The 13,896-nt window shown below is 51.4% G+C and overlaps 1 protein-coding gene across 1 annotated transcript in view; it reads right to left on the bottom strand.

The window, feature by feature from the left end:
- Window positions 1-13,896, bottom strand: part of GABBR2 (gamma-aminobutyric acid type B receptor subunit 2) — a 383,643-nt gene that overhangs the window by 19,633 nt on the left and 350,114 nt on the right. The window contains exon 14 of the mRNA XM_066367578.1: window positions 564-674. Coding sequence (XP_066223675.1) covers window positions 564-674 — 111 coding nt within the window. The remainder of the gene's footprint in view (window positions 1-563; window positions 675-13,896) is intronic.

Raw genomic sequence — 13,896 nt, 5'->3', positions numbered from 1 at the left:
ACCTTTCAAGTTCTTCCTGACTTTGAAATTCCACAATTGTGTGAGCAGATCTTTTATTTTAGCAGATGAGTGGAGTGAAAAGGGCTGTTTCCGAGATCGGAGGTTCCCAGGTGGCCTCTGGCAAGTCACTTAACTTCTGTGAGCCTTATTTTCCCTATCTATAAACTCAGAGAGTCCACTAACCTTCCCCGGATTTAGAAGATCCAGTGAAATCCGGGGTGCGAACATGTCCTACATAGCAACCAGCTGCCGTTCCAGAAGGGGTACAGAGGCAGCCGCTGGTTTCGGGGTTCCTCTCTGGTACCTCATTTTTGACTCTGCTACTTAGTGGCTGAGTGACCTTGGGCACACAGAGCCTCAGCATATTCATCAGTGAAATGGGGAGATTATTTGTACTATCTCATAGGGTTGTTATGGCAATTGCGGTAACATGGCAGACGGGCCTGGCAGGAGTAAGTGCTTAGTCCTGGGGGCTGTTTATTGTCATGCTGATGGAGGCCCCCAGGAGGGAGAGTCCAACAGAGAAGCGTTTCCGTGCCCTCAGCCTCCTGCTCTGCACCTACCATGAGAAGCCCCTTGTAGGCATAGACGATGCCGAGCCAGATGGTCATGTGGGTGTTCTCACAGTGCTCCAGGAGAGGGCGGATGGAGATGTCCCGTCCTGCTGGGTCCGGCTGTGCAAAGAAAAAACAGAAACCCAGGGATGGCATGGGGCGCCTTTCCAGCAGCTGGGTCCCTGTCTGTCTGTCCTTTTCCCTCCCATAAGCCATAGTTAGTGAGACTGTCCACAAGGCTTTTGGGACCTCACCTCTTTTCCTACTTCTGTGTTCCCGTGGGGGCAGGCCTCAACAGGCATTGATTGCGTTCTCTTGGTCGGTGGTGATCCCGCCTGCACTAAAGCTATCCGTGTTCTGTATGCCCTTCCAACTTGAGTCAGAGCTCTGGGAGGTAGGGACTGCGTTGCTTCTGGGCCCCTAGCACCTAGCATGAGACCTGACCCAGAGCGGGCATCTGTAACATTTGTTAAGAGTGAGGCCAAGAAGGAGGCACACAATGAGGTCAGGAGGCCTTTATGTCCCTCTGGGATTAACTCGGGGAACTGCAGATACAGGTGTCCTGGCCAATCATGGGGCCTATCAAGCTCTTCTAAGACCTTCTTGCCCACCACCCATTAAGGGAGCTGTGGTGGTAGCTATGTGATGTACCATGTGACCTCTGGGCCAGAGCTGATTGGACAACGGGTGGGAACCTGACTCTAGGCAGCCAAACCAGAGGCTGGTCAGAGACCCATGAGTGCAGAGTGCTTTGCCCAAGATGGGTGGTAGAGAAGATCCTCCCCAAGCTCAGGAATTAGAACTGGGAAACTGAGAGGATCAGGCAGGAGGTGGCAAGAAGAGAAAAACACACCCAGTGAATGAAAAAATAATAGTGTATATATATTTTTCTTGAATCACTGACAGTAAGTTACGGACATCCTGACCCTTAACCCCTAAATATCTAGCACATATTTCCCAAGAACAAGGAGATTCTCTTACCTAACCACACGCACACTTCGCCAATTTTGGGAAATTTACCACTGATACAGTACATTATCTAATACACCATCCATTTCCAAATTTCACCAATTGGCCTAAGAATGTCCTTTAAGGCAACTGCGGTTTTTCCAAAGCAAGATCCAGTCTGGGACTACGTATTGCATCGACTTGTCCTGCCTGTAGTCTCCTTTAATCTCAAGCAGTTCCTCAGCCTACTTTGGTTTTTCATGTCATTGATATTTCTGAAGTATCCGGCTCAGTTACTTTGGTTTTTCATGTCATTGATATTTCTGAAGTATCCGGTTCAGTTATTTTGTGTAGACTGTCCCTCAATTTGGGTCTGTCTGAATGTGTTTTCATGATTAGATTTAGGTAATGCATTCTTGGCAGGAATCCTATGTAAGTGATGTTTTGGCCTCCCAGGCGTTTCGCTTTGGGGGCACTTGATGGCATTTTGTCCTATTATTGGTGATGTTAACTATAATCATTTGGTTGAGGTGATGTCTGCCAGAACTCTCCACTCAAAGGTACCATTTCCCTCTTGTAATTAATAAATAATCTGTGGGAGACACTTTAAGCCTGTGTGAGTATCCTGTTCCCCTACAAACATTAACTCAGTGGTTTCAGCATCCATTGATGATTCTTACCTGAGTCACATTATTTTTGTGGTTGCAAAATGATTTTCTAACACCATGACTCCACTCAAATACCTGGCATTCTATTGTAAACAAGATCTTCCCTTTTTTCTCATTAAAAAAAAAATGGATATCTGTATAGACTTGTAGGTTTCTATTTAATCTAGTAATATGATTATTTCTTTTGATGCTCAAATTTTTCCAGATCTGGCATCCATTTCTAGAATGGAGACCCCTTCATGCTGCCTTCTGTGTTTTTTCAATGTTTCCTCTTAATTTTTTTGAGCACTTTCCTACTTCTTAGCACAAGATGTTCCAAGCTCTAATCACACTTTCTTTGTCCCAGTCTTAGAATCAGCCATTTCTCCAAGGAGTCCTGGTTCTTTTTAGTAGAGACTGGTATTTAGAAACCAATATCTCAGCACTAGATGTGCTCACTCTTTCTGGAATATTACTTCTAGGTCCATGTATGTACGTATGTATCATCCATCCATCCATCCATCCATCCATCCATCATCATTCTATCTTTCAATCATCTATCTCTAGATAGAGACAAACTCTACCACCACAGGGTTCTTGCTTGCCTCCCTTTATCCCATATTTGCATCTTTCTTCTTCTACAGTGAGAACATGGTTTCCAATAACATCAAAATATTCTCTCATTAGCTTAATCTTACAAATAGACAAAAAATAGTTACAGAACTGTTATAGCCATACACTACCAAGAAATTTATTAAGTAAAATGGAAGATTTCTTTGAAAATTTGTTTGTCTTTAGAACAGATGCCACTGAGGTTATCTCATCAAAGGACTATATTCAGGATGTTGTCCTATTGAGGCCTAGGGTAAAATTATATGCCAAGGGTAAGGGGTAGGCATTTCCAGGGTCAGTCATGAGGAAGAAGGGGCACTTTGGCCTTGTAGAAGGTAGAAGGCAGGCCTTCGGCAGGGAGAGAATAAAAACCCTGTTTCTCTGGGTCCTGTTCTCTAGGCCTGGCCTTTGAGGCAGCCATGGCCTGGGCACCTATGCTTTGGGGAAAGATGGTGCTCCCACATGGAAGCAGGAGTTGTTGGGAGTGGTGGGGCCTGTGGGCACAACCCATTTTGTAACCAGATCATCCAGTTGTATGCTCTCTAAGGCTTGATTTACCTTGGGTTGTCTCAAGCCACAGGAAGCCTTAGCTCAGCCTCTATGGTTCCATGGTCTGGGTCCACACATAGGCTGGAGTGCTAGAGGGGAGAGGAAGGTTTCCTGAAGCTTTGGCAGTGGTGGCAGTGGGGACTAGTGAAAGACAGCCAGGGGCCGAGTGATCTCCAGAAACTACAGTCAGAGGGGCCAAGGCTAGAGATGTCTCCTGCACTGCTACCCACTCAGGAGCTAGACTGGATTATACTGAGGGTGATGGGATTTCCCTGATGTCTTTTCATTAACTGGAAAGACTGAGAATGGACTTCGTCCCAAGATCAACAGTGACTTTGTGGCAGAAGCTGTGTTTCTCTAATGTCTGACAACCAAGCAGACATCAGAACGCAGTAGCACAGGCCCTTTGTGGTCATGCATGAATAGCAAACCCATTAACGATGATTGTGTCTGTTGTTCTACAATGAAAGGCAATAATTTATGATGGATTCATAGGTTCTCTGTGTGGAGGACTGATTCTGTCATAAATCCTTAATCAATGTAATGATAACTCTATTCACAGGAAGCTGACAATGGTTATCTGGCTTATATACCCTCAGTGACAGACCCCTCCCTCCACTCTTGATGAGATAGCTGCAGTTTTTTTTTCTGAACCAGAACCTTCTCCTCCTATACCTCCCCGCATTGGTCTTTCCTCTTGGAGAGGCCTTGCCTTGAGTTTGCACACCCTCCTTCAGGAAGGGGAGAGCAGCAGTAAAGGTATACATCACCTCCTCCCACATTCGACCTGGTCCTTTAACCTGCTTGCGTTTACCATTGATCTGTAGACCTAGGGTTGAGCTCAACCACCTGATGAAAGTGAGTGCCTACACTCTTGCTTCGTACCTCCTCGGCTTTCCAAGTAACTACCTTCCACTGGTGAATCCAGTGTTCCTTAGGGTTGACCAAGACCCCATCAGGTAACTTTCATCCAACTGCTGCTGCTCTGTCCTTCCCCTTCTGCAGCTAACATTCCAGTCTGCTTACCTTTCCCCTGTTAGTAGTCCCTGCCTCCAGTCCTCATCTTGGTCTGCTCTGACCTCTTTAAATCCTGTAATTCTTTTTTTTTTTTTTTAATCTTTTCTGAAGCTGGAAACAGGGAGAGACAGTCAGACAGACTCCCGCATGCGCCCGACCGGGATCCACCCGGCACGCCCACCATGGGGCGATGCTCTGCCCACCAGGGGGCGATGCTCTGCCCATCCTGGGCGTCGCCATGTTGCGACCAGAGCCACTCTAGCGCCTGAGGCAGAGGCCACAGAGCCATCCCCAGCGCCCGGGCCATCTTTGCTCCAATGGAGCCTCAGCTGCAGGAGGGGAAGAGAGAGACAGAGAGGAAAGCGCGGCGGAGGGGTGGAGAAGCAAATGGGCGCTTCTCCTGTGTGCCCTGGCCGGGAATCGAACCCGGGTCCTCCGCACGCTAGGCTGACGCTCTACCGCTGAGCCAACCGGCCAGGGCCAATCCTGTAATTCTTATACCTTGTCTTTTAGTCCCCACCCATCTCCACAAGCTTAAGCATAGACCTTGGCTGCTGGGGCAGGGGCGGGGGGGGGGCAGCAGAAAGCCAAGGGCCTGGGATGATTTCAGAGAAGTCACTGGCCCCGAGGGTAGGCAGAGATGCTTCTACACTATCTCCTCAGTACACAGAATCTGATCCAGCAATAAGCTACAACATCTCCTGGTAGGAAACATCACCCACTCACAGGCCTGTGCACACTGGACATGGATTGAAATGGCACAGGTTGGGGGTGGTTTTAGGAGTGATGACATTTGGGTTCAGGCTGGGGGATGAGGAGTCTAAATAAAGTCAGAAGACCCTTGTATTGGATCTCAGAGCAAAATGTAAGAGCCACATCTCTTCTTGTCTTCTCCAGATAAGACAAGAAGAGGCATGGTCATGCCTGAGACTGGAGTTCAGAGTGATCTGGCAGTGACACAGGGAGAAGTGTGCCTGACCACGCAGCAGGAGGGGACAGGGAGCACAGCCACCACCTGAACACTTACTTGGAGTCACTGTCATGCACCAAAGCACCACTAGAGGACACCAAAGAACTGTGCAGAGAGTTCCACCCAGGGGCTGTGGGCACAGAGCTACTTCTGTGGCTTGGTGTAAGTGACAAAGCCCTGAGGAACATTCTGTGCTACTCTAAAAGGCACACAGGGCCTTACACAAGGCCAGATTTCCAGGTACTATGGAGGACCCTTTGTCCCCCTTCCAGGGCAGTGGGGATGGGGCAGGGTGGGGGGCTACTACTGAGGAGCTGTTGGGCTCAGGCTGTGCCTGCCCACCCCATTCAACCTGTTCTCCTGTGGGCCAGCCATGCAGCCCAGAGCTAGTGAGCACAGGGCACTAACCTCTACAGATGCCAAGATGGGACCTCATATCAGGGTCTGATCCGGGCTTCAGGCCCACTCCCCTGCACAGCTGTGGACTACCGCATCTCCGCTGGCCAAAGAACGTTTCCCTTGCTCTGGATACTGGCCTACAAGAACTTTCAACTTGCTTTGTTTTCTTCTTTATTTCCCTTCCTCACTTGCTGCTTACTTGGGCAATTACCTAAGTAATCATTCATTCATTCCTTCATTTACCATTCATTTAATATAGAACTGTCAAGCACCACCATTTGCCAGGCACCATTCTGGGCATGGAGAATGTAGCAGTCCCCAGGACTGGTAAGCGCCCTGTCCTCATGGAGCTTCCATTCTATTAGGATCAGGATGTTTCCATGAAAGGCAGGCTCAGGAGAGTGGGTGGACTTCACCAATAACAGCCACGCTAAGAACACCAAGTGGTGCTGGTCATGGAGGACAGTGATGTCTAGTTGCTAAGCTGTGAACTCAGTACACATTATCTTGTCAAGCCTCATAAGAATCCAACAAGGGGCCCTGGCCGGTTGGCTCAGTGGTAGAGCATCGGCCTGGCGTGTAGGAGTCCTGGGTTCGGTTTCCGGCCAGGGCACACAGGAAAAGCGCCCATCTGCTTCTCCACCCCTCCCCCTCTCCTTCTTCTCTGTCTCTCTCTTCCCTTCCCGCAGCCGAGGCTCCATTGGAGCAAAGTTGGCCCGGGCACTGAGGATGGCTCCATGGCCTCTGCCTCAGGCACTAGAATGGCTCTGATTGCAACAGAGCAATGCCCTAGATGGGCAGAGCGTTGCCCCCTGGTGGGCGTGCCGGGTGGATCCTGGTCGGGCGCATGCGGGAGTCTGTCTGACTGCCTCCCCATTTCCAACTTCAGAAAAATACAAAAAAAAAAAAAAAAAAAAAAAAAAGAATCCAACAAGGTATTATATTCATTTTACAGATGAGGAAACTGAGGCACGAAGAGGTCAAGTAACTTGTCCCAAATCTCTAACTAGAAAGTGTCGGAGCTGAAATTCAAACCCAGGTTTGTCTGACTCACAAACCCGTGTTCTTTCTTCCCCCACCCTGAGCTCCTCCAACCTGCCCCGCCTCTCTCAAAGCATCCCATCAAAGTCCAAGGAGACAGTGGGTATAAACCTGCTCTATAAATTGAGAGGTAGACTTGTGGAAAGAATGACTTAATTGCTAAGCGTTCAATCGAGGCCTTCCCCGAAGCCCCCGGAGCTCTGCCAACGCTGCGTTTTGGTGATGCAAGCTGAATTCCAGCCAATAGCATGCTTTCCCTGCCTGACAGGGAGCAGTGCCCAGCAGAGGCCACACATGTCTGCGATGGTCGGGGGCTGCAAGTGCTGACACCTGACTCCTGGTCCAGCTGCGGCGCAGCGGGAGGCGTGCAGAAGCTGCTGGGGAGAGCCTCCCCCATCTGTGCACTGTACGGAGAGCAGCTGGCCTGAGTCCCTCTGCATAATGCAATTATTCACAATGTAGGTCAGTGGCCCCTGCAACCACTCTGCTTTGTCAGGCTGCACAGACCACGGGCAGGGGGTCTGAGCGCGGGTTGAGGCATTGAGTCCTGAAAGGTCAAAGGCCTTGGTCTCACTGGGTGAACGTGGGCAAGTCCCCACCTTTTTCCAGATCCCAGTTGCCCATTTGCAGAGAGAGCCCATGGGTTAATTTACGGTATAGTTAATGTGGGCCTGAATAATGGAGGGGTGACTATACTTGTCCTACATTGCCTCATTCAGGAAAAACGCAATCAATATTTCTCAGGTGCCAATGTGCATCCCACACTGTGCCCCATGCTGGGGCCCAGGTGTATAAGGACAGGATGTCTGCCTGCCCGGAAAGTGCATTCTAGTGGAGGGCCCAGGAGGTTGAGGAACCACATGGTACAGCTAAGAGTAGAGCAGTGACATACGTCCCTAAAGAAAGCTTCAAGGTACTTTGAGGGGTGCTAGCAGGGGGACCTATTTCAGATCAGGTAGTCTGGGAAGGCTCTTCTGCAGTGGTGACATTTGACATTTCATCTGAGACCAGAATGATGGGAAAGACCAGCCCTGTGAGAATCTAGGGAGACCATCCCTAGGAGAGGGAACTGCAAGTGGGAAGGACCTGAAACAGCAAAGACTTCGGCAGGATTTAGGAACCAAAAGGAGGCCAGGGCGGCTGGAGTGTCACAGCGAGGGCCAGTGCACGAGCCACCTGGGGAGCTCGTTAGCAGGAGGACCGGGTCAGCAGGTCGGGGCGCTGCCGTTCTAGCATGCCCCCACATGGCACGGGTGCTGCTGGTCCACGGTTGCCCTCGGGGCAGTGAGGCGAGGCCTTGGGGGATCTTAAACAACAGGATGACATGTGTCCTCCACAGATTTTTGGTTAGGAGTGAAGATTTCTTTGTGACTTGCATACCTCTGACACAGAGTGACAGCTCAGCACAAGGTCAAACTTGACAGTTTGTCTGTGTTCTGACCCTGGACCAGACCCCGCAAAGCCGTGCTTCTGGGTGTCCTGCGTGGGGCTGGGCGGGACTCGAGGCCCGGCAGGGAGGGTGGGGGTCTGGGTTGGGGGCGGGGCGGGTTCCACAGGCCTTCCCTGGGACCGTGGGGCTTTTGGTCTTTCCTGCTGTCACTGCGTTTGGGTGCTCACATTTGCAAGGCCCACCTGGCCAGGGGTTCTCCGAGGGAGGGGCGCCTTCCCTTCTCACCACGTCTCAGAGCTGGCTCTCACAGCATGTTCTCTGGGCCATTACTGATTTCTTTTTTTTTAATTTCAACTTTGATTTTTTGAAATATATGGTAAAATTGATAGGTGAGGATGTGTGTGTATATAAATGTGATGGTTGGGGAGGGGAGCGTGTCTAAGCTTTAGGCTGTATTTCAGAGTCTTAAGATACTTTTCCTGGGAAGGCAGGTGAGTCAACACAGCCTCTTGGGGGTGGGGTGGGGGTCCCTTCAAGGGAGCCTGGGCAAGGAGGGAAAGAGCACTTGGTTCATCACTTGCCAGCTGTGTGACTCTGAACACATCTCGAAGCCTTTCTGAGCCATGACTGCCGCATCTGCAGCCTCCCAGCATTGGCAAGATGATCAAAGGAGGTGCCGGTGTGTTTAGCAGGCTTTAGAGAGCCGAAAGCCTGCTCCTTCTGTGTAAACCGTCATCATTATCTCCAACTGCAGAGAGTCACAGCGCTGGAGCCGGGAGGAACCTTCCGGCTCCCTCCGGGGCTGGGCTGCTTATCGCAACTGCCCAGCCCCACATCTCCAAGGCAGCAAAGCTAGAAGCTGTTGTTTCAAGGTAAGAATTTTCTTTTTAAGAACGTTTGATTACCGGTTTGAGTGAATGTTTCCAGAATCTCAGATCTGGAAGGGACCTGTGAAATCACCCACCAGGGTTTCTCCACAAGGGCACTTCCGGCATTGTTTTCTTTGGAGAGTGTAGAGTTCTTTGTTGTGCGGGGCTCTCCTATCCAGTGCTGGGCTCTCAGAACCCCTGGCCCTGGGCACTAAATGCCAGGAGTGTCCTCTGGTCACTGTAACAGTACAGATCTCCCTCCTCTGACTCCCCATTTCCAAACACTAAGAGAATTATGCACTAATTCAATTCTTCTTTTTATAGATGGAGAAACAGGCCTAGAAAAGAACTCTAGCAAGAAGGAGGTGACTGAGTGGAGACCCAGTGCAGGTGTCCTGACCCCGTCCCACGCCCTGTGCACTGCATCATGCTGCAGGTTGGCACAGGAGGGGCCGCTTTGTGGGCTGCTCACCAGCCAGTTTCCAGGCCCTGGGCACTGCCACGCCGGCTCCGTGGAGCTGGATGAAGGCCAGGCTCTGACTCGTGGACTTACTCAATCACTGCTGTTATGCACCCTTGCTCAGGTGCACCTGTGGTGGTTCCGGAGCAGCGGGTATGGGGTCCGAAACCACTTACCCAATGAAGTGGGAGAGGTGGCCAGGCCATGGTTGAGAAGGGCAAGGAACCTGTGCTCAGTATGAGGATGCCAGTGCACCAGCAGACCCCTGCCTGGTCCTGACCAGAGAGGCATCCCAATTTTGACCTTGGAATCTAGCAGGAATGTCTGTGATTGTACAAGTCATAGCTGGGGTGGGGATCCTCTTGGGGAAGTTAAGGCCTGACAAGGGCAGTAATAGGGCCTAACATTTCTAGCCCTTTGCACGTCATAAATCCTCATACTAAGATCGCTTTTTGATTTTGACCTCAGAGCAGACCGGTGAAGGAACCAGGAATTTTATACCCATGTTATAGGTGAGGACACAGACTCAGAGGAAAAGAGACTTCAGGTGACACAGCAAGCCAGAGGCAAAGCCAAGCCAGGCCTCTTCCCTGCAAAGCAGGTGGGGATACATCTCAGCTTCTTTTGTCGTCCCTTCCCTGTGGCCTGGCTCTGTTCTCCTTCCTATGGGGGTGGGTCTTCAGGGCCGCCCTGCGTATCTCGGGCCTGTGTCCGAGATGTCTGGGGCAAGCCCGGAGCAGGGAGAGCTCATAGGAATTGCCTTGGGATCCGAAGCCCGGAGGCGCTGGGTGCTGGGAGCTATCATGAGGCACACTGTGAACGAGGCCACGGAGCCACGGCTCCCTGGGCGTCCTGGTCAATGTGTAAAACTCAGGTAATTTCATCGGAATGCCCAGATTTCTGGCTTCTTTTGGAAAGAAGACACTGAGCAGCACAGGGCCTGCCCCGTGAGCGGGCACATCTGCCCCCATCCCACCTCTGGGCTGCCCATACAGCGTGGCTCCAGGCCTTGCTCCAGAGTCCGGCGGATGCTTGGAGGAACCTGCAGTTTTAAGGACATGTTGAAGCACGAGCGACAGCTTGGTAAAAGAACTGGGGAGAGAGCAGGAACAGAGAACCGCTGGTGTGAGTGAGGAAGGCACCCAGATGCACTTCGGGGTCGGGGAAAATGCGGCTGGATAAGACTCCCCTTCAGGGAAAGCCTCACCTTGGGTGGAAAGTGCCAGCTCTGGAAGGGGTACGCCGTGGACACAGAGTGTTCCGAGGAGGCCAAGACCACTGTGAGGGGCCGGGAGAGGGGGGAAGGAGGAGAGGATCTAAGGAGAGAAGGAAGAGGGGTAGGGAGGAGGGGGGAGCTGGCTGAGCCACGTGTTCCTTCCCCTCAGACTTCTGCACCTTCTGAAAATTTTACTAAAATTCAGGAAATTCTGACAAGCAAGAGGAGAATGCTGATGAACCTGGCGAAGTGCTTGAGACTTTCCCTGGGTGATGTTGGGTGGGGGTGGGGGGGGCGGACAGAGTCTGTGAACTAGGAACTGGATCGTGCCGATGGGAGAGGCTGGGAAAGGGCCAGCATCTCTAGCAGGCTCGGGATGCTCTGGGCCTCTCCACCTTGGGGGTTTGAGGCAATTCTTCCAGAATCTCACAAGACTCATGAGGCCCAGATGACATTGGGCTGTGCAGAAATAAGGGTTAACTATTCACATGGTCACCTGATTTTTGTAGAAGCAGCATTATTAAGTGGAAAGGTTTGGTGGGCAACCTTGAGAAAGCAAGCCCTTTCTCCTCTGAGGTCCCTCAAGTGTCAACATTTGGTGATTCTGTGGTGGCAACACTGGACAGAAGCACATGTCTTCCAACTCAGCTCCTAGAGTCTAGTTTTCGCCCACCTGCAGCGGGACCAGGATGCCTGGATCCCTCACGCCCAACCTGGTCGGGCAGAAGTCCACAGGCCCCTGTTTCCCAGGCCACAGGTGGGGATGGCTGTGGCCAAACCCCTTCCACCCTGAGAGCAGAGCCACGCTTTCCTCCTGCCTCCGGGAACCAGCCTGACCCCACAGCTTGGTGTCTGGACAGAAGGCAGGGGTGGGAGAGTCTCAGGGCAGGGGCTTGGGGATGGCCCTGATCAGGGGAGGGGGTCAGGGGATAAACAGAACAATGAGAGGAGAGCAGAGACACAGGGGATGAAGAGAAGGGAAACAATACAGTAAGATTCTGAGATGTTGTGAACTAAACCCTGAGAATGAACAAAGACAGGGGCTTAGCAAAGGGACAATCATTTGGTCCTTCTGTGATTGGACCGTACACACTACTATCCACCCTCAAGCCCCATCATCACCCTCATCTGTGGCGGGGCACCATACCCTCCCCTCCTGGTCCTTTACTGTGCTGCTTCCTGGTCCTGGGATACCCTTTCTTAAACCACTGTGTAAGCACACCATTCCTCCCTCAGTGAACTCTCCCAGTCTTCCCGCCCCGCCCCTCTGAGGCCCCAGCAGCTCCTGGCTCCCTTCGGGGAGGGCCACTGCCTCCTGCAGGAGATCTCCGTGTCTGTCTTTCTGCCTTCCTCTCAGCACCCCCAGCACCCCCTCCACCAACTGTACTTTCTCTGACCCCCCACCATACACACACTCACTGACTGCTCACTGTGTGCCAGATTCTAGGCTAAGTGTGTCAACCTTTTTTGGGCCATGGACTGGTTTAATGTCAGAAAATATTTTCATGGACCGGCCTTTAGGGTGGGATGGATAAATGTATCACGTGACCAAGACAAGTGTCAAGAGTGAGTCTTAGACGGATGTAACAGAGGGGATCTGGTCATTTTTTTAAAATAAAACATCTTTCAGACTTAAATATAAATAAAACGGAAATAATATAAGTTATTTATTCTTTCTCTGCGGACCGGTACCAAATGGCCCACTGCACTATCCCATTTTATTCAAATAATTGCCACAGGAGTGGGCTCTACCCAGACCTGGGACTCGCACCCAGGTCTGCCTAACTCCCCAAACCAGGGGTCCCCAAACTTTTTACACAGGAGGCCAGTTCACTGTCCCTCAGACCGTTGGTGGGCCGGACTATAAAAAAAACTATGAACAAATCCCTATGCACACTGCACATATCTTATTTTAAAGTAAAAAAAACAAAACGGGAACAAATACAATATTTAAAATAAAGAACAAGTAAATTTAAATCAACAAACTGACCAGTATTTCTTTTTTTTTTTTTTGACCAGTATTTCAATGGGAACTATGGGCCTGCTTTTGGCTAATGAGATGGTCAATGTCCAGTTCCATATTTGTCACTGCTAGCTGTAACAAGTGATATGACGCGCTTCCGGAGCCGTGACGTGTGCGTCCCGCGTCACTGGAAGTAGTACTGTACGTGAGCAATGTCGGCTTTGTGGCGCCGCCACATACAGGACTCCAGGAGCACAGGATGCACCTGCTGCTCACTGACCACCAATGAAAGAGGTGCCCCTTCCGGAAGTGCGGCGGAGGCCCGATAAATGGCCTCAGGGGGCGGCATACGGCCCGTGGGCCGTAGTTTGGGGGCCTTGCCCCAAACCTTGGCTTTCCACAGCAAATCCAGAACCACCCAGCTGTTGGACCTCCCAGCCCAGACCCCAAGGCAGTTGAGCTGGGCCTTCTCAGCCCTGGCCTGGCCCTGCCTGTGGCCTGTCTCTCGTCATCCTCTCAGGGAGGTCTGCTGCTAACTCAGAGCATGACCTGGCTGGTAGTTCACAGCGACTCCCTGCTGTCAAGCCCTAGCCCAGCTTGGTGTGAAACGGGAGGTGACAGAACTAGGGTGCAAAGACGCTCTAAATCAGGAAGCTGGAGCATGTGGGACCCTGGACAGAGCTACCGTCGTCCACCACTGCTGGGCATGTGCACGCAATTTTATGGCTTTCAATGTCACTAGAGCTGCTTAGCAACCCGAGGAGTTTGGTAGGGCCATTGGTCTTGTTCCCATTTTGCACAGAGAACACTGAGCCCAGGAGTAGGCTGTATCTCGCCCAACGTCTCACAGCAAAACACCTGAGGAGGCAGCACTTGAGCCCGATGTCCTGCCTCCTGGCCCAGGGCCCTTTCTGCTGTTTGTGCCCCTGCTGGAGTACTGGCTCAGCAAAGAGAAAGGAAGCTGGCTGCTTGGACCAGCCTCAAGGGTCCCCTCTCCTGTTCCCTGCTGCATCTCAGATTTTAGTTTGCCCTTGGCTAAAAGGCAGCAGGGTGATACCGCGGTGCCCTGGTGTCACGGCCAGCCACTGGCCTTGCCTTTGGACCAGAACTCTGACCCAGGTCCCTCACGTGCTCACTCCGAGGCCCAGGTTCTCCTCTGAGAAATGCTGGAGTCACCTGCTTTGAGGGTTGTTCTGAGCATTGAGCAAGAGCCTGGAAGACAAAAGACTACACGGCCCAGACACACACACCGCAGCCATGT

The sequence above is a fragment of the Saccopteryx leptura genome, chromosome 2 (assembly GCF_036850995.1).
Source record: "Saccopteryx leptura isolate mSacLep1 chromosome 2, mSacLep1_pri_phased_curated, whole genome shotgun sequence".
Lineage (NCBI taxonomy): Eukaryota > Metazoa > Chordata > Mammalia > Chiroptera > Emballonuridae > Saccopteryx > Saccopteryx leptura.
The sequence above is the reverse complement of the archived record's forward strand: the minus strand, read 5'-3'. Positions and strand labels throughout refer to the sequence as shown.